The sequence below is a fragment of the Telmatherina bonti genome (genome assembly GCF_933228915.1).
Source record: "Telmatherina bonti genome assembly, chromosome: 16".
NCBI classification, from domain to species: domain Eukaryota; kingdom Metazoa; phylum Chordata; class Actinopteri; order Atheriniformes; family Telmatherinidae; genus Telmatherina; species Telmatherina bonti.
Genome location: NC_136614.1, coordinates 29,005,230 through 29,025,230, shown reverse-complemented (window position 1 = coordinate 29,025,230; position 20,001 = coordinate 29,005,230). Strand labels below are relative to the sequence as shown.

At 38.4% G+C, this 20,001-nt stretch overlaps 1 protein-coding gene across 1 annotated transcript in view; it reads left to right on the top strand.

Moving 5' to 3' along the window:
• The window catches only part of cep128 (centrosomal protein 128), a gene marked incomplete at its 5' end in the record, with an annotated part of 72,418 nt that overhangs the window by 32,630 nt on the left and 19,787 nt on the right, over window positions 1-20,001 (top strand). Inside the window, 3 exons of the mRNA XM_079254926.1 lie at window positions 713-877; window positions 4,985-5,146; window positions 16,020-16,079. Of these exons, the coding sequence (XP_079111052.1) occupies window positions 713-877; window positions 4,985-5,146; window positions 16,020-16,079 (387 nt within the window). The remainder of the gene's footprint in view (window positions 1-712; window positions 878-4,984; window positions 5,147-16,019; window positions 16,080-20,001) is intronic.

The window sequence follows — 20,001 nt, the reverse complement described above, 5'->3', positions numbered from 1 at the left end:
AGTCCTCCTGGGGACACTGTTCCTTAAGGGGCATGGTCCTCCCTGATATGGCTGAGTTTAGCCCATTAGCTGCGCTGAATGGCATTAATATCTGACATAGCTCATTGTAATGGTGTCATTTCCTTGTGCGGAAAGGACAAGGGCGTTTGCTGAAATGTTTTTAAGTACTAGCCTGAGGGTGTACCAGATGTCCCAAAAGAAGCCCACCCAATATTCATACAGCATAGCCGGAAGCCAGAATTACAACTGTGACACAGTCAACTGCCGGAGACAGATTAAAATATTTTAATTTCTTTGTCCTTGTCCTCTAACTCTTCATTTCTTTTCCACCTCGTCTCCACTCTCGCTCTCTCTCTCCCTGGTGGGAGTCTTCTCTGCTTCTCCAGTCCAGATTTTGCTAGCTCAACTCTTCTATTTTTATTTGTCTCCGTCACTGTCAGCTCATGTCAGTTTTGGTAAAATGACTTTACTATACTTTGATCATGTTAAATAGTTAAAAATGTCCCAAGCTTTCCTTTGAAAGACTCTTTGGACAGAAGTGGACTGGCTTTACAGGCTGAAATACTAAAAGCTACTAGAAACAAACATTAAACTTGCTGTTTTATTAATGATCTCCAAATCTTTGGAAGTAACTGCTTACTCATAGCCTCAGTTCATTTCCATACTTTATGTTGTGTTGGTCATTCCTTTGAGCTTTTCCGTTCTCCACTAGGCAGACGCAGCATCGGACAGGGATCTGTGTGTGGCTCTACAGATCAAGTTGGACAGGATGAAGGAGGAGTGTGACAAGCTGGCAGCACAGCTCAGCTCAAAAGAGGAGACACATTTGCTTCTCCACAGAAAATACCAGCTTCTCAAACAGGAAGTGGAAGACAACGTAAGTCACCTTTCTACCAGAGTTTCTCCAGCTAACTTTTAAGTTCAACCTGCAGGGTATCTCCAAACTAAACTTTTGGGAAGGTGTGTGTGTGTTATTTACACAAGTCATTTAATACATAAGGCAATCTAATGGGCCGTACATGATGGAGAGAACCAGACAACAGAATACATACAGCAGAGAAAATGGGAAACGCATAACCCTCGTCATCACCACAGTAAAGTCATCATCACTATTAATGTAAATATTATGGCTACACCAGTTTGCGGACAACATCAACTATAAAATGTAATTAACGTGAAATTTCATTGTCGACGCGTCATGGTATAAACAGTCGTAACGGCTCTGCTAATAAAACACTGCACCAGGCAACTTAAAGTCATTTACCAAACACGGCTTTTCAGACAGTTTAAGAACTCTAAACACCAAGCAAATGACTGCAAAGCACCACAGGAAGTGCGGGGGGGGCAGTGTTGTTCTTTGTTCTTAAACAACAAGGAACAAACTGACGGCGGCACAACCTGAACAGTCAGAGTCGACAGGATCAGGCTTCGTATTTCCAAAAGTTTGGAATATTTCAGGCTAAATAAAAGTGTCAGAACAGGTGAAACGTGCAGTCTGCCACACAGAGTTGGAATACCACATCAGCACGACAGTCATGCACGAGCATCTGAAACGAAAGCACTCCGTTGTCATGGTTTCCAGCATTCCGGGTGGGTAAATTAGCATTACGGAGTAGTATTGTGTTGTTTTTTTACCTTACAAAGCAGGATTTTTTCAAGATGTAAATAAACAATTTGATGCAATTCCACAAAAATTAGCACGTTTAAATATTGTATTATTTTGAGGCTGATGTTCAACAAAGAGACCAAGAACAAGGATCACAATAATTGTTATCCACTGGGTGAAATGAGCTGATATTTCTTTCACTTTACTTTACAGTTTACTTTCATATGTAATAATAATAATAATAATAATAATAATAATAATAATAATGCATTTTATTTAAAAAGTGCCTTTCAAGTCACTCAAGGTCACTGTACAATAAAATCAGGCATTAAAACAATAAGAAACAATAAAAACAACATAGAATATCAGTGAATAGCAAACCTAAATGCGAGCATTTAACGGGAAGCAATACAGGAACCAGAACCAGGAAGAGAATCAGGTGGTGGGTTCTTCAAATTACACACTGAATTAGAAGCAAAGCTGTGCTTTATGATGCCTTCTGGATACATTGCAGTCAAAGAGTGAGGATGAATTAAGGGATAAATCAGAGACCAAGTGTCAGATTAGTAAGGAACACTTACAGTTAGCAGCTCTTCTCTCTGTTGGGCTGTTTCTCAGCACTGTGTCACTGTCGGCCCCTCGGCCTTCCTCACCCGTGTCCTGGCAGCCAGACAGAGCCAACTGCTATCAGCTGTCAACCTCACACAATTCTGCCTGCTCCTACATCCCATCTGGAGTGCCAAAAAAACATCAGAGTACATAATTCTCTGTCTAAAATGAGCACTTCACATTTTGGCATTTGTTGTTACCGCTGTATCTGTAAAGTCTTCTTCGTCTCCTCCACAAAGTCCATCCAGACAGGAATGCTTACTCTTTTAGATCCTTTTAGATAAAATAAAGTGGATTCTGTGTCACGAAAGACCTTATTTTGTGAATACTGTGGTAGCACAATAAATGAAAATTAAAAATTAAAATTAAAATTAATTTAAAGACAACCTTGAAAAAAAAAAACCACATTTCCTTTTCTTTTTCTTTCTGCACTTTCAAAAGTTCATAAACACTCACAGGTTGTTTCCGGTTCAGGTTGGTTTCTGCTCAGGTTCAGTTTCAGGTTCAGGTTCAAGTTGGTTCAGGTTCAGGTTGGTCCAGGTTCAGTTTGGTTCAGGCTCAGGTTGGTCCAGGTTCAGGTTAATTCAGGCTCAGGTTGGTCCAGGTTCAGGTTGGTTCAGGTTAATTCAGGTTCAGTTTGGTTCAGGTTCAGGTTGGTTCAGGTTAATTCAGGTTCAGTTTGGTTCAGGTTCAGGTTGGTTCAGGTTCAGGTTGGTCCAGGTTCAGTTTGGTTCAGATTAATTCAGGTTCAGGTTGGTTCAGGTTCAGTTTGGTTCAGGTTCAGGTTGGTTCAGATTAATTCAGGTTCAGGTTGGTTCAGGTTCAGGTTGGTTCAGATTAATTCAGGTTCAGGTTGGTTCAGGCTCAGGTTGGTCCAGGTTCAGTTTGGTTCAGGTTCAGGTTGGTTCAGATTAATTCAGGTTCAGGTTGGTTCAGGTTCAGTTTGGTTCAGGTTCAGGTTAATTCAGGTTCAGGTTGGTTCAGGCTCAGGTTGGTCCAGGTTCAGTTTGGTTCAGGTTCAGGTTGGATCAGGTTCACATTGGTTGAGGTTCACGTTGGTTCAGGCTCAGGTTGGTCCAGGTTCAGTTTGGTTCAGGCTCAGGTTGGTTCAGGTTGGTTCAGGCTCAGGTTGGTTCAGGTTGGTTCAGTTTGGTGCAGGTTCATGTTGGTTCAGGCTCAGGTTGGTCCAGGTTCAGGTTGGTTCAGGTTAATTCAGGTTAACATTGGTTCAGGTTCTGGTTGGTTCAGGTTGGTTCAGGCTCAGGTTTGTCCAGGTTCAGGTTGGTTCAGGTTAATTCAGGTTAACATTGGTTCAGGTTCTGGTTGGTTCAGGTTGGTTCAGGCTCAGGTTGGTCCAGGTTCAGGTTGGTTCAGGTTAATTCAGGTTAACATTGGTTAAGGTTCAGGTTGGTTCAGGTTAATTCAGGTTAACATTGGTTAAGGTTCAGGTTGGTTCAGGTATTGGTTGGTCCAGGATCAGGTTGGTTCAGGTTCAGGTTGATCCAGGTTCAGGTTGGTTTAGCAACCTTATAAACACATTTACACACAAGGTTGTGCGCATAGTGAAGAAAAACAACTACCCAATTGGAGTTTAATTGACAGATTAGTTGCTGTTCATGCAGCTTATCAGTCATTGCATCAAGTTTTTTTTATGGAAACTAAAACCTGAACAGAAATTTTATATAATGGGTCTAATAATTGCAAACTTTTAGTAGGGCTTGCTTGGTTTTGGTGCAGCAGATGATCAGGAGGTAGACCAGATCATCCACTGACCGGAAGGTCCAGTGTCGACATCGCTGGTGTATAAATGTGAATGAATGTTTCGGTGGTGGTCAGAGAGGCCACTTGTGTGCATTGGCTGCCACGTTCCCATCTGTCTCCCAGAGCGGCTGTGGCTACACATGTAGATTATCATCACCGAGTATGAATAAGGAGTTACTGAATAACTGAATGAGTGCAAAGCGCTTTAGGCGCCTTGAAAAGCGCAATATAAATCTAATCCATTATTATTTACAGACTCAAAACTCCTCAGCACACATCACACATTGTATTCCAAACGGCAGCATGTACTTGGTAAGTTTACTGATGAAGCAGGAATTGCCATACATTAGCCAAACCAGGGATTTTGTTTGTAAATGTAGTCGATTCATACAGCCTTCGGAAAGATTCAGAATGAACGAAAATATTGAATTTAGAAAAACTTTTCTCACTTTCTTCCTTTCCAGCTTTAAAATCAAGGATATATTTTTGATCATACAAACAGAGGAATGTTTTTAGAGGTTAACTGATGTCAAATAAGCAGAGTTGTGAAAAAAGAGAAAACAGGTTATATCAAAATGTCCTTAAGTGCTTTATAAAAGCTGATGAAGTATTGACCCTAATTCAACTCCCTGAAAGGTGCCTGATGAGTAGTATGGGGGCTTTTTCAGACGAGCTGCATTGAATTGATATTGGTTAAGTGCAGAAAACAGGCTCTAATTAATGTTACATGGAAGGTTTATTATCTCTGGGACAGAATAATGATCTATAATCTCTAGGCAGCGCTGATCACTGAGTTCCAGCCCTTTGATAAATCGATTGGCTGTGTCCTGGTAGAGACTCTGATGGTGGTCCGGAGAAGCAAATGCATCCAGAAATGTTTGTTTGACAGGAAACTGGAACACTAACAGAGTTCAAAGTTTCTGAGGTTGAATGTAAAACAGGGAAATTATTGCTTTAGTGTAAAATTAAAAAAGATGTTGAAATGGAAGCTTGTGCCGCTGTCCACAGGTTAAGTCAGGCGAGCAGAGACGTGCCTCAGAGTCGGAGGTGATCAGGCTGGAGAAGAAGGTGCTGCAGATGGAGAAAGAGCAGGAGGCTGTCCTAACCTCCATGGGAGAGGAGCTGGATGCTGCTTGCCGAAGCCTGGCGTGGAACGAAGACAAACTACAGGTATTTACTTTGTTTCTTTCGTTTGTGCATTTAAAGATGCGTTTAGCTTTTTGGTGGGAAAAAATGGTAAAAAGAAAAACAAGGATTTGGTCCATTATTAATTTTAGCCCTGACAGGTCACAAAGCCATGAGGGAAATATTTGGTTCTTTAGTTTGCTAATTAGCTCTTTGTTGCATTGCCTCTGTAGCTGGAAGAGTTTGTGCTTTGTCTGCTGAGGCTGAAATTGCATGACTCTCCCCTTCTTTGTTTGTCCCCGCTCAAACTATCTGAAATAAAAGCAAAAGACAAAAAAGAAAAAAACAAACCAACGGGCTTCTGGTTGGCTTCAGCTCTGTCACTTCATACTGAACCAAGTTTGGAGAGCTTGTGAGAGCCGCAGACTCAACCTTTTAGGAGTCATGTTTTGTTTCTTTGTCTTGTCAGATGTCGTTGCTTCTAGTAAAATAAAAATGATGGCACAGTTATTGATCCACAAAACCTGATGGATTGGAAAGTCACAGATGTGTTTGGTTTTTGGGCAAATACAGGTGGAACAATTTTGTCCCAATTTGTGGGCTTATTTTAACGCTCAGTGCTGGAAATTTATAGTAAGTTTTCAATCTGATAGTCATATAAAGTACACTTTGTCTTAATGAACCCTACTTTTCTGCTTGTTTGGTTGTGTTGTGTATCGACTAGATTACAAGAACTGTCTAAGAGAAATATTTTGATTTAATCTCTGCTCGCTTTTCCTCCCCTCTGTTTATATTATTGACTTTTTAATGGTAAAAAAACAACCACAGTTTTTTTTCATGTTGCTGCAGTAAGTATTGCCTCGAGCTTTTCAGCTACTGCAGGCATAATAAATTATTTAGTAATTAGATGCTCGTTTGTTTTGTCAACCAAATAGCAAAATAAACATGTAAAGCTCACATTGATTTTAATTATCTCCTAAAATAATTTCAGATGAAATTGGCCTCCATGTTTTATTCTTCCTCATAAAGTATTCATGTACTCCGTGACATTGTCCTTTAAGAAGTGAAATAAGTTTGGTGAGATCCATAGACAAGAATTTCAATGGGACATCTTCATTAAATTAAATATTTAATGACTCTAAGGTTGTCCTTATGTCAGAAACACCACCTTGTATCACATACTTTATATAATTTTTATCAGATAAATATATGAGAAAATGTAATAAAATGAATTCAAGCTAAGTAGGGCTGGGCGATATATCGAATATACTCGAGATATCGTGGCTAGTCCTCAGTGCGATATAGAAAATGCCTATATTCGTCATATTCGAGTATCCTGTTGTCATGCAGTTGTTTTTAGGTGTGGGTGGGGTTTTCTCACTCCTCCTCGATTCTGCACCGCTTTGCACAGAGTTAAAGCAAGCGCACCTAGTTGCGTACATAACGTGAGCTACGTGCTACGTCATGAGAGGCAGCGTGTAGCCACTGTTGCCAACTTGGCGACTTTCTCGCTAAATCTGGCGACTTTTTTTGTGAAAAGCGACAAATCTAGCGACTTCTACTGGAGTTATTGGAGACTTTTCTGGTGTTTTGGTGACTGACTTTAAAGCGCAGAGAGGACACCTGCACGACTCCACCTACAGTCACAATGAACAGCCAAATCCGCCACTGATCCCACTCTGGATTACAGAGTGGGACGTAAATTGCAAAGTTTTTCACGTCACACAAAAATAATTAATTCTATTTGATTACATTCACATCCTCTGTCACTTACTCACCTCATCCACTGTGTGTGTGACACAAGCATATTTATCTAGCTCCTCATGTCTCTAGAAAGTACAGAAAGGAGTGGGAATCAAATCCTGAATTAAAAACTGTCTGAAGCCGTTTATTGGAGACGATATGGGGACATTCTGCCTGTATTATAAGACTGATTTCTATGCTAAACTCTGCGATTAAAAAAAATACACGACAACTTAAAAACGTATCCATAAAGCAAAGCCTTATAATAATAGTTCATCATTTGAAAAGTCACCCCCTAGAGCACCTATTTTCATACGTTGCATTTATTACATCATGCAAAGTCACTTTATTTTGTTTTAAAATGACGTGTTTCTGCCACTGCTTTAACTGTTCAATAAATGCGGTTTTGATCAGTTTGCTTCGTTACAATTTTATCCTTTTGGCATGAATGTTTAAAATCAGCATATCTTAATGCAGTACAAACAATTATGTTTTAATGGAGACACAAAATCATCTTACTGATGTGATTGTATGCACCAAAGCATTAATTCAAGGCTAAGGTAAATATCGAGATATATATCGTATATCGTGACCTGCCATAAAAATATCGGGATATTACTAAAAGGTCATATCGCCCAGCCCTCATGCTAAGTCTCAACTTTATTTATAAAGCACTTCATCAAATACATAAAAGCCACCCAAAGTGTTTTTAAAAGCAAAACATGCCAAACACATGAAGTGACACTATAATTACAGAGGCTCTATGATGCAATTTCTTGTTTTCTTAGCCTCTGCAGTGTTATAGCGTTCAAAACTCATCAGACATGTGAGCGACATGAGTTTTCCAGCACTCTCTACGTTCAGTTTGCATGGCGACAGATAAGATTGTTTTTAGAGGTTTTTAGTGACGTCCCAGGGAAGGGATTCAGCAAGTCGTCATCTTCTCTAGGTTGTGCACATTCACAAGAAGAAAGCCACAGCCAACTTCACTGCTCAGTATACGTACTCCGAGCAATTAACCAATTGCAGGCAAGACAGAGGGCAGAGCTTTCTCTGTTCACTTGTTTCTGGCAGAGGCCGATCTGAGAGGATCAATACAAAATGAATGAAGGGGTTTGTGAAAAATGCTTGATTATTTCTTGCTCTTCTGGACTTGCATATTAAAATAAACTAGAAACAGCTATTATTGAAATGAGAGCAACCGTGAATGCCCATTTATTGAACTATGCTGAATGATGGAAATGAAATTGCAGAAGTATGAGAAATTGGGGGGGAAAAAAAAGCACAAGTGACATTTTTTCTAGTTGGCTAACATTGGGATTGAACCCATGAACTTCTGTATTGAAGCACACTGACTTACTCAGTACGCCACTTGTACTATCAGTTGCACTTTGGAAAAAGCGACCATTTTTTTCAGTTGGGATGGGAATGCTTTTTTTCACTTCCCTCAGGGTGTAATTAGCGGGATTGCAAAAACATGTGCAAGGCGGAACTAAACTCCAGTGAACATGTGAAAGACTTTGTTCAATGTGAAAAACTTTTTTTTTAATGCATTTAGATTAATCAAAGTCCTGAAATGTTACGGGGAGCATTGTTGGAACAAATCGTTCATATTTAACTGTGACATTTGCAAATAAATTCCTTTGTTCCTTGAAGTGCGCAGCTGAGACCAATAGTTCACATTGAGCAGCCTGCAGAACTGCATGCCATCACACAAGCAACAGCCAACAAACCACAATGAAGCTATATGTTAAATGCTGCATTTGAACCCGTGCCTTGTATGTGTACCTGTGTACCGCGGCACAAAATGGACCAATTGCTGAGCTGACTTCCGTTTTGTCCAATCAGAGAGGATTTTAACTTTTGGCAAAAACGTGAATAACTTGAAAAGTTTACATGTTAGAAAGACCAAAAGTCATAGCACATATCACCTGAATGAGCTGAACAGTTTGATATTTCAATGGTTGAAGTGAGGCAAAAGGTGTAGGAGGAGTAGCGTGCCAAACATTTTGCAGGAAAGACAATGGGGACGGGAACTTAATGAATCGGACACTGAAAAGTGGTGCAGAGCTCTGAAACCCTGTTGAAGCAGTTTTCAGCTCATTATGCAAAAACTGACCAATCACAGAGCTAAATTTTTGCAACGTCCAATGCACAGTGGGTTTGAAAGACTTTCATCCAATCACAAGGCTGATTTAATTTTTGCAAAATGTTAAATATCTCAAAAGCTACAAAGATTTTAAATGATAAGTCATAGCAGGGTTTAAGATGTGAATGGCTAAAGTGACTTGAACAGCGCAGGAGTAGTACGGCAAAATTTGGCGGAATAATAAAAATAGCTGAACAGGATCTCAATAATGTGAATGCCACAACGGGCATTTTTTTTTAACTCCGCCATTTAGAAGTAATTTCATCTCAAAATTCGGCATATCTAGGGCTGTGTCTTTTTGATTGACAGGTATCTGACATCCCGGTTCAAGAAGGAGGAATGTAGAATAAGCGCAGTTTTTAGCCACTTAACAGCATGACTTAACTTTAGCCTGCTTACCTTTGTTAGCTGGTTAGCTCCTGTTAGCTTCAGGTTAGCTCAGTTAGCTACTAGCTACAGGCAGGTCGGAGTTCGCTCAATATCAATCATCCACCCCCACACTCACAGCCCCCCTCGCAGCTCTTCGTCTTTGCCCATTTTTGTATTTTTGAGGAGAGACGACACGCATGACACTGCTAAGATGGCGATGGTAGAAACCACCCAATGAGCTTCAGTTCACCTCGTTAGAAATCTACGGGTGACGTCATGGAGGCTCCTACCATCGGTTATATACAGTCTATGATTTAAACAAAGGATGATTGAACAATGCAGATGTGTGGTACAAACACAAAGTGTGCTTGAGATGTTGGATTGTATAAAAAAACAGGCAATATATGTTTATTATGTATTTTTGATATTTGTTATTGTAATAAATAAAGCTAAGGAGAGTAGATTGAAAGATTAAATTTTGAAAGAAGGGGTAGATGAAATACAGCAAGCGAAGGCTCCAGCCTATACCTTTTTGGTCCTATTTCTTTTGTTTGTTTTTCTTTCCTATTTATTTTTATTTTTTCATGTTGATTGATTGAAAATTATGTGTAATGGCATTAACTGTGTGTTTTGCTTAATGTTGAATGTGAGTAAAAAGCTTACCAAACAAAAAATAGTATTGCAATATAGCATTCTTAATTGATGTTAAACTTAGCAGAAAAAAGTAATATTTCTTATTTCTTTCTGAGTGTTCAGCTTATTCTAGTGAAAATCTTGTCAGATCTTCTCTTTACGAACCACGCAGCTTGTTCTGCTATTGACTCTTGTTTGGTAGTGTTTATTGGATTGGATGGTTGAAGTCCTTGGAACAAGGCATTGGCAAAATAATCAACCAAATCCCAATTTTTTCACTTTTTGTGCTGAGTTTATATCTATATAACACAGAAACACTCGTTTCCTCGTCCCATGCAGCAAAGCTTCACCACTGCCTCAGAAAACACAACTCTTACCCTCTAGAAGCAACAACTTTCTTCGTCTCTGATAAAAAAAATAGTGGTACACACAAGAACAGCTCCACCACCACCCATCCTTTCACATGCTTAAAGTTAAGTTTTCCTCTACTGCTCTCGTCTAATTAACCCAACCTGCTCTTATCTGCTCCTATAGATTTCTCCTTTTGGTCCAGTGGTGATGCAGTCAGACATGCAAGCCAACACCTTGCCTCATTTGTATTCTGTCATTTTGAAAAGAAGTCAAACTTACCCGTGATTGGCTTAATGAGGGAGATCATTAACACTTAAAGGGGTTGATTAGGAGACAGCTTCCTGATTATACATCCAAATCCTCTCTCCTGTGTTCTCTTTAAACATTCAAGAAGTTGTTTACAAGTTAAAAGAGAAAAACGAAAGGTTGGAAGAAGCTCTGTGCGATGTTCTATGAGAATTTAACGTGTTGTAAATCTCATGTTGGTAAAATCACGAGTTAACTGTAGATGTTTTTAACAAGTGGAGTGTCTGAACTCAATCAGTCCCGCAGATTTAGATTCTGGATATGGCTGCATAAATGCAGACTAGTAACTCAAATCAAGACCCAAATCTTTACAAAAAATTTTTACATCATGTTTTTTCTCTTATACTCTTCTTCCTGGCAGTTCTGATGACTAACAGTGATGTGTATTATAATTTCTTTTTGAGTGAGCTGCAGCTTCATAAAACTTGCTAATGTCCATGCAGAGAAAAGGGGCATTAGCTTGTCTTGAAAGTCTCAGGCAAATGCTTTTTTTGTTAATTTTTCCTGAATTTATATATATTTTTTGGGAGTTGCAAATTATTAAATAAGTTGAAAAGAACTGTAAATATATGGTAGTACTACAGATTCTACCTGGATCTCATAGAGGACACCAGAACTGCCTCCCAAAGTTGCTATTTGAAGGTATAGTGGCCTTTCAGATCTCCCTTTTAAAGTGTATTCACACCAGGATACTTCGGGGGCTTTATGAGCGGGCAAGATATTCCTTAACTCCAACACTTAACTGCTTCGCTTCACTGACTAAGAAGGAAAGAAAAAGAAAATATGTCTCATTGACTGGCCAAGACTAAAAACAACTCTCTCACTGCTATTAAACAATAAAGCAACAATAAATTCATTGAGGCTTGAGGTTTCCTGTTTATACTTTACTGTTCAAATCTAATACAGTTTTCACAGGAATCACTCCAATATGATCAGGAAGAGAAGAACAGAGCAATCCAGTATGTTCTGCTGCCACGTGTCCTTCATCACTTCGTCTCTTTGAATAGTCTGCTTTCACACAGCAGGCAAACTGAACCAGGGTTCACTTGCAAGTGAACCAATACCCCTTTTTTATTTTTGTTTTTTACTTTGGTTAATGAACATTAACACTACTCAAAATAAAACATGTTGTCCCTGGAAGCAGACCAGAGTTAATTTAAAGCTAACCACACTGCTCTGTGTCCTTTAAATCCACCCCGCAAGTTGTCTATACGCTTGAGGTCAAGGTGATAATGGTGGTTTATACACATAGCACTGAAGGATTCACTGGTAGTTTTTGCAGTTTGGGATGGTGTGTTGTCATTACTGCAGACGTCATGGTTCTTACTTTTGTACCATTGCTTAAATTGTCAGTTAGAACCAGCAGGACCAGGTACATCTTCAGGCACCCTAAAGGGGCTACCACACCATTATTCCAGCCATCACCTAACTGATATCTTGGCCTTGTTTGGATATGGTGGCTAACAACCAGCTATCAAAAACACCATCCATCTGAAGCATCCAGTGTAATCCAAAAATAATCTGAATACCAGCATTGGAAAAAAAGAGTCTTTGTGGATTTCATGTATATGGGCATTGGGTAAGGGTGGCCCCAACACAACTTTCAGCAGTCTCTGGAGTATCCTGCATGGAGATGTTCTCGGGACTCCATAGACACCATAATAATTTTTTTTTAAAGAAATAAATAATCCTTCTTAGATAAGAAGCGCACCTACTGTGCGTTGTCCTAATTGTGCCACAATCAGTGACGGATTTGCTTATTTCATGGGGAGTAGCAAAGTGGGGACAGCATGTTATTTATTTATTCATTCATTCAAAGAGGTTTTTACCAGTCTTCTGAAAAGCTACTTGTATGTCAGATTAGGATCATCCAGTGTAAGTTTATGAGATCAAGCTTCTCCCTCCGGCAGCATCTTTTGCTTTACTCTTTATCTTTTCAGACTTTTTTCGTCAACTGGATAATGAAGAAAACTTCTAAAGTAAAAAATATCTACAAAAACAACTTTATTCATCATCTCTCCTGTTGGTATTCTTACCATGAATGACATGTGCAGTCACTAGTACACACACATATGTTAATTAGTTAAACAATTGTTTAAATAAAGACACATTTTCAGAATGAGTCTGTACTCAAGGTGAAAACTCTTCAGCCATTTTACATATTTTTCACCATTTACTAAAGTCCTTGCTTTTACGTCTTTTTAAAATAGAAAATTTGAAACACCGTAGGATTAAAAAAAACAAGCATAAAGCATTTGCGCTTTCTGTACGGATTTATCGGTTGGAGCACAGCATGTCCAGGGCGGCATGTCTATAAAGGGACCAGATCTGGACAGAGGAGACAGACTGGCAGACTGCTTTTGTCTTGTCCACTTGTCTTTGAGCATTTACATACTTTACTTGGAACTGAAATGCTCCCAAACAGGAGATTTTAACAATGGAAAATCTCTTCTTCTCCTTCAATCTGTTGCTAGCCATAATGTCTGCTAGCCAGAGGCTGTTTCTGGAGGAAGCATGTACAAGGCAGTTACTTTTCCATGTGGGAACTCATTACGTCTCACTCTGTACCAATGTTCTGTACCGAAAAATACATGTACTGTTACACCCCTATATGTTCCAAATACCATACATTAGGCATTAAGGGCGTAAATCCCCGTTCTGATAGTAAACTGTTTAAAATGCTACCTGCCACTACTCAATAATAAACGTTGTCATTTGTGTGAAGTGTGTCAGATGGAAAAGCGTTGGCCTCTTTACTGTATTTAAATGTCAGTCATAAAATTGGCCCTTGGAGAATCTGATATCTCCAGAGGTGGCACATGGAGTGAAATGTTTGAGAAGAACTCGTCTACAAACATTACCATCTTTTTCATTTTCTCAGTTAGACTTGGGAACATGCAGTCTCCAAACACACCACCAACCATTTCCTCACATCCTGAAGGAGACATAAACCAGGCAGTGACATATTAAAATTAGCCGTGACACACACTGAGATTCCACCACAGTTCTGCTTAGAAAACTGGCATTTCTTTCAGTTCAAGCCCACACACAGCACTTTGAACTACCTGCCTACTTGTTAAGTTTTTCAACAATTTCACCTCCTTTTTGTCTGCCGCTGTGCCAAACAGCCTTTGATGGTTCAAGAAGGAGTTAGGAGACTTCGAGCGAGAAGCTCAGACATGTTTTCATCCTCCTACATGGTCACATGGTCTGACATACGGATTGTACACTCCCTGAGACAAAGACCTTCTTTATAGTAGAATGACTCTAAACCCGGAACTGCCACAACAACAGCTTGGGAGATTCATGTTTGTGGTTTTGAGTGACAACCAGAAAAAAGTGCAGTTATGCCTTTGTGATGAGAGTATTGTTTGCTAAGACTTGGAACAGGAAGGGTCTGGAAAAATCTGTTATTTTTAGACTGTCATTCATCGGTGTCTTACCACAAGGGTGTAGTTGGAAAAGCTGATTTATTTCTTTTCTTTTTTTTTTGTCAACTTTCCTCTTGGCTGTGAGTGTTTGTATTTGTGCAGCAAAAAAATTAAGAAAACCTAAATGTGCATCATATTTTTCAACCACTGCTCGACCGAGACGATGTATTTTCTGTACTTCCATTCATCCATTTTCTGTACCTGCTTAACACAGTTCAGGATGTTTGGTGGGGATTTAGAACCTCAAGTTAAACACCATTTAAGTCTAGCATCTTTCGATGACTGCTTCCAGCAGGATAATGCACCATGTCACAAAGCTCAAATCATCTCAAACTGCTTTTCTTGGACGTGACATTGAGTTCACCGTACTCCAGTGGTTGCCGCAGTTACCAAATCTCAGTCCAGTAAAGCGTCTTAGGGATGTGCTTTATTGCAGATTACAAGAAGAAAGCCGTGGAGCTTGCGTTGCTTGTCATAGTCTTTTTGCATTTAACACCGCATTCACATCAGGATAATCTGCTAGACTCAGTCTGATTGAGGACTCAGCTCAGTTGGGGGGTGCAAATTTATTCTGGACTGAGATTTGGTTCATACTACATTTCTCGAATCGGTCCATTTAAAAAAAAAAAAAAAATGCATTTGACTTTCCACAAGTGGCAAGAAAATATGGATTGGCATCATACTGTAGTGATCGGAGTTGTTCAAATATTTCTATCAGAACTTTGGCCAAATTCTTTTCACGTCCGACCGTGAGCCATTTCTCATTTTCATTTGCACATTCACAATACCCCAAACGATGCGGACTCTCCAAGCAAGCAGACTAGGATTCGAATAATCTCCACCTGTTTAACTGTAATTCTGGAAAAACTAAGTGTTTGGAAACACAACTCATTTATTTGCACTTCTCCTTCCTGATAGGGATTGCCAATTTATTGAACAAAAACATGATTAAAAAGCATGACATGGATTATTGATTACATTTTTCCATTCCAATTTCACTGGATCGTACAAATAAAACATCCACAAACCACTGAGATCTTTAGATTTACATTAAATTCAGCTGAAACGAACCTCCCGATTTAAACCCTTTCCTTCATGAGAACCATTTCTGATCTTTCACAGCAGGCACAAATTAAATTGGCCACTCAGCTCAGAGAAATGTGTACAATGAACAGATTCTATATCAATACGGTAGAAGCACACTTCCTGGTCTACCTGGCATTGTGGCTCAGAGATATGTCCACAGTTCGGCTTCCTTCTCGTAACATGGCTGCTCGCTTAAACCTCAGTGGAAATGAAGAACACCCACAGCTGAAATGATGTTCTAAAAAGAAAAAAGCCTCAGGCTGTTCAAGTTCTGGATGCTTTTACTCTCAAATGACTACCACCGTGTTTTGCAGCTGTGCTCACCTGTGCATCTAACTTTATACAGTGTGTGTGTGTGTGTGTGTGTGTGTGTGTGTGTGTGTGTGTGTGTAGGTATTGGTCAGCAGTCATTAAGAATTGGCAGTCAGTTTGCATTGCTGATGCTGACAAGCTTGTCTGGGAGGATGGAGCGCAGTCCCTGAGCTCATTTTTATGACAAACACAACCTCTGCTCAAAGGTGTGCATTCACCTGAGTGTGTAATGTCATATGCTACTTAACACATGCGCACCAATTTAAGTTGGCAGAACCCTTTTCTCGCTAACTGCAACGGTCTTGACAGGAGGCCCTTTTCTCTTGATTTCCGTCATCTTGTTTGTCCATCTTTGATGTCATTAACTTTATTTTATTCCTATTTTTTTTTACGTCCTGCAGTTTCTCTTTGCATGTTTTTTTTTCACAGTCATTCTAGAGAACTTGTATTCATAATATACAGACTGAAGAGAATAGTGTAATGGATGCTGAAAATGGCACAACGGCTCACATTTGCATTTACCTCTCTTCTGTAACAGGCAATCTCCCAGAGACCTGGATTAGTGAGAGATCCACACTGCTGGCTAGCTGAGACAAAGGTATTTCCATTATGTGATGTTTTTTTGTTTTATACACTCCACATCTTTATCAATCATTATCAGTTATATAATCCAAAATTAATTGGCAATAGATTTTAAATATAATTATTTCTAGAAAGACAGATCAACTGCTTCGGTTTCCAACTCCAATCTAATCAATCAGTCATTGCATAACGATTACTGAAATATAAATGACACATATTTTGTATATTTTAAACATGAAGCTTCTGATGCTGTGTGACTAAAAAAGTGACTGGTATCCAGATGTTTAAATTGTTTAGGGTTAAAACCCAAAGACAAACTCATTTAGTGCAACGACCACCATGTAGTCCTCTGTGTTGTCTGTCTTCAAGTTCCTTTGGAATAATTTTGTTTCATTTGTAATGTAGTTACCATGCCACGTCTCCAGACCAACTTTCTGTACTGGTGTGCATTATGAGTATTATTTTTTATTATTACTCATAAATATTGATGGTTATTTAAATTACTGTGAACCATAATGAATTATAAAGAAATGTTTGACTTTATTTGAAGCACAAACATTAAGATGCAAGACAAGTTGATTTATACAGTACAGTTCTACAACAGGGTGATTCAAAGTGCTTTACGTAGACATTGAAATATTGGAAAATAATTTATGATAAAAAACAGACGAGAAAGGAAAAGGAAAGATCTTTAGATAAACAAGTATTACAAACATGATTACTTTTAACCTTGATTAATTTAAATTGGGCATTTCAGCTGATCTAAGGCTTTCTGGGAGTTGGTTCCAGACATGTAGAGATAGAAGCTGTGACTTCTCCATGTGTAGTTCTGTCTCTGGGAACTGGTAAAAGACTGGATTCAGATGACCTGACGTGTCTGGTAGGTTCATACTGGGTAAAAAAGTCACTGATGTATGTATTTTGATCCTTAAACCATTAGAGTAGCAACAGAACCTTAAAGTCTGTCACCTGATGGATGGCAGCCAGTGTAGAGACCTCACAGCTGGACTGATGTGGTCCACGTTCTTAGTCTTAGCTAGAACTGGAGACAGATTTCTGCGTAAGCTGTAGTTATCCAATTGATTTTTTTTAAATAGACCTGTATGGACAGTAGGACTGGGACAATATGCTATAGTCCCGATTCTATTAGAGTCTGATTATTTGGGTGCCAATTAGATTTAAAATTTGATTCTCACGATTCTTCAATATTGCTGATATTTGTAGACTACAAGCAAATTAAATGTAAAAAACTTGTTTTTACTAGTCATTTTCTTAATTTCTATTAGCAAAAAAACAACACAGTAGCCAGACCCTCATTCTGCTGCTATAATGCCAATAGACAGGTAAAATGATGAATAAAAATAATGACAAATGACAAAAATTTCATCATGGATTATTTGTATTTTTCTGGGAGAAAAAAAATTTGTGAAACCAATATTGTTTATTTTTTTTCAGTTCGATTTCCCATCCCTAATGGACAGTGTTGCAATGATTGAGCTGGCAAAATATGAAAGCATTGAATAGTTTTTCCAGGTCCTGCTGAGACATCCAATATTTTACCCTTAATATATTCCTAAGTTGTACGCTGACTTTGTAATTCCCTTAATGTATTTTTCAAAGTTCAGGTATGAGTCCTTTACTACACATGGATTTCTGGCCTGGTTGGGGATTTTTTAGGTATATAGCATGAAGCTCAGAGTTCTTTTTGTTTACAGAAGAAAGTTCCTAGTCATTAATTGGCTCATTGCATTTACCAAGAGCCTGTACAGGGCCTTGGTTTCTTCATGTCATCTGCATAGCTATGGTAACTAATATTATTCTTTATGACCTGTGCCAGTGGCAGCATGTAGTTGTTAAACAGAAGTGGCCCCGGGACAGAACCTTGGGGAACTTCATGTGTATTTTTTGTCTGCTCTGATGTAAAGAAGAAACAAAAGCCTTTTCTTAAAAAGAAAACAAACTTAGACTTCCTGCTTCACTTAACTCAATAAAACTAAACAGTTTAAACTTTGAAATAGATTACGAATCTGTGCTGCTTCTGGAAAATTTCCCTCCTGATTTACAGTAAATCTTTTTCATGGTAATCATCTACTTGTACTTGAATTTTGTGAAAGGCAGTAGCTCTTAACATATATGACACATTTAGGTCTGCTCCATCCAGGATTTCTTTTCTCCATTTTTTATTTTTAAATATACAGCAGCCAACAACTACTTGTTAGTAGTTTTGTCAACCACAATTAATTTTTTAATTCTCTAGGTTCTGCTCAAACATTCGCGGTGAGGTTGATGGAGGCTGCTTTTCTAAAATTTAACACCAGGCTTTTCACCCCCCAAGACAAATCAGTTCCTTTCAATATTGTAATCCTACAGCAGAAATATAATTATGTCTGTGGCACTGATACATGATACTGCATTAAAATTCACAGTGTTTATCATTATAATGAATGTCTCCTGTCAAACTTCCTCTTATAGGATTATGCATTTACAAGAATATACACTGGAGAACAGAAAATGATAAGCTATGCAGTTGGGTTTTTATCTTAGTGGAATAAGATTTAGCAGGTTTATACTGCACTCTTTTGTGTACACTTACGTTTAACTACATTATGCAGCCAAAATGAGTCTAAGTGGCACCACTCTGAGTGTATTTCAATGGAGTGTTTAAAAAAACACCAGGGCTGCAGTGTCTGTTTAAGCTGCACTGTGTTGGAGGGTTGCGTTACTCTTTTTCCTTTTAAAACATTCTAATTGTCCTAATCCTGAAATTAAATTCATGCAAAACTTTAAAATCCTGTCAATCAGTAGTTTGGTATATTCACTGGCATTAATGGTGCCATTTATATATTTACTTTTGTCTGACCATAAAGCCTGCTCCTGTTATTTAACAGCTATGTGCTGTTAAGGACAAAATTATTAGCCCACTTAGGAAAATTGATTTGTCTTAAAAATATATCCTAGTCAATCTGCAAAGACCTTTTAAAACAGCTTTTTTTTTTTTTTTTTTGTCTTTTTTTTTTTTTTTTTTTTAAGAAATCTTTGTTTTATTTCAGATACATGATTTAACTTTGCATACAGAAACAACATTTTTCTACAACAACCAAAACCTACTAAACAATATGATTGACATCATTGTGTTGGAAGACATTAATACCTCACACCCAGTTTTACTACTGTAGATTTTCTTTCAAAATCTTCTTATATCTATCTTCATGTTTCCTACCAACATGGTGAGATTCATAGTTACAATTGCAGTGAAAAAGGGACGTTTTTCAATCCTTCTCCTGCCTATTTCTGCTAAAATCTGACCTTCTCCGCCTGTCTCACAGCCACATTATTAAAACCATTTCAGCGTTGCCCTATATCTAAGAGTAAAGTAAATAACAATTTATTAAGTTCAAATCTTTGCTGAATCACATTTATTTTGGAATGAATCATTCAGAACTAAATAATTCCGAAGTATTCTCCTTCGAGTTTACATAGAAATAGTGATTCAGAGGTTTACATGGAAAACACATTTATTTGCCTTTATGTAATTCTGCTTTTAGATTTTGGGAATGGTTCTGATTGGACAGGGAATGGATGTGGCTTATCTCAGCGTAGCAGGAATAAAAACAAACTCAATTTACTGCTTCTTTTCTTGTCGGTTATGCCATGGAAAACCACATAAACATTTTAACTTTGATTATAATTTTAAGCACCAACTCGACATGTGCAAACTACCTCACGCGTAAGTTACAAGCATGTGCAGAACGACCACATTGAATGTTTACATGATAAAGGTTCGAATCAGTTCGAATTTAAAATAGGAATAAAACAGCCTCTTAATTCAGAATTAAGTTTACTTCCAAATTGTCATTTTAATTCAGAATTAGGCGTTTACACAGTCATTTTACCTGCCTTTAAAGCAGATTTAACTTTTATTTGAAATTAAAGAATTA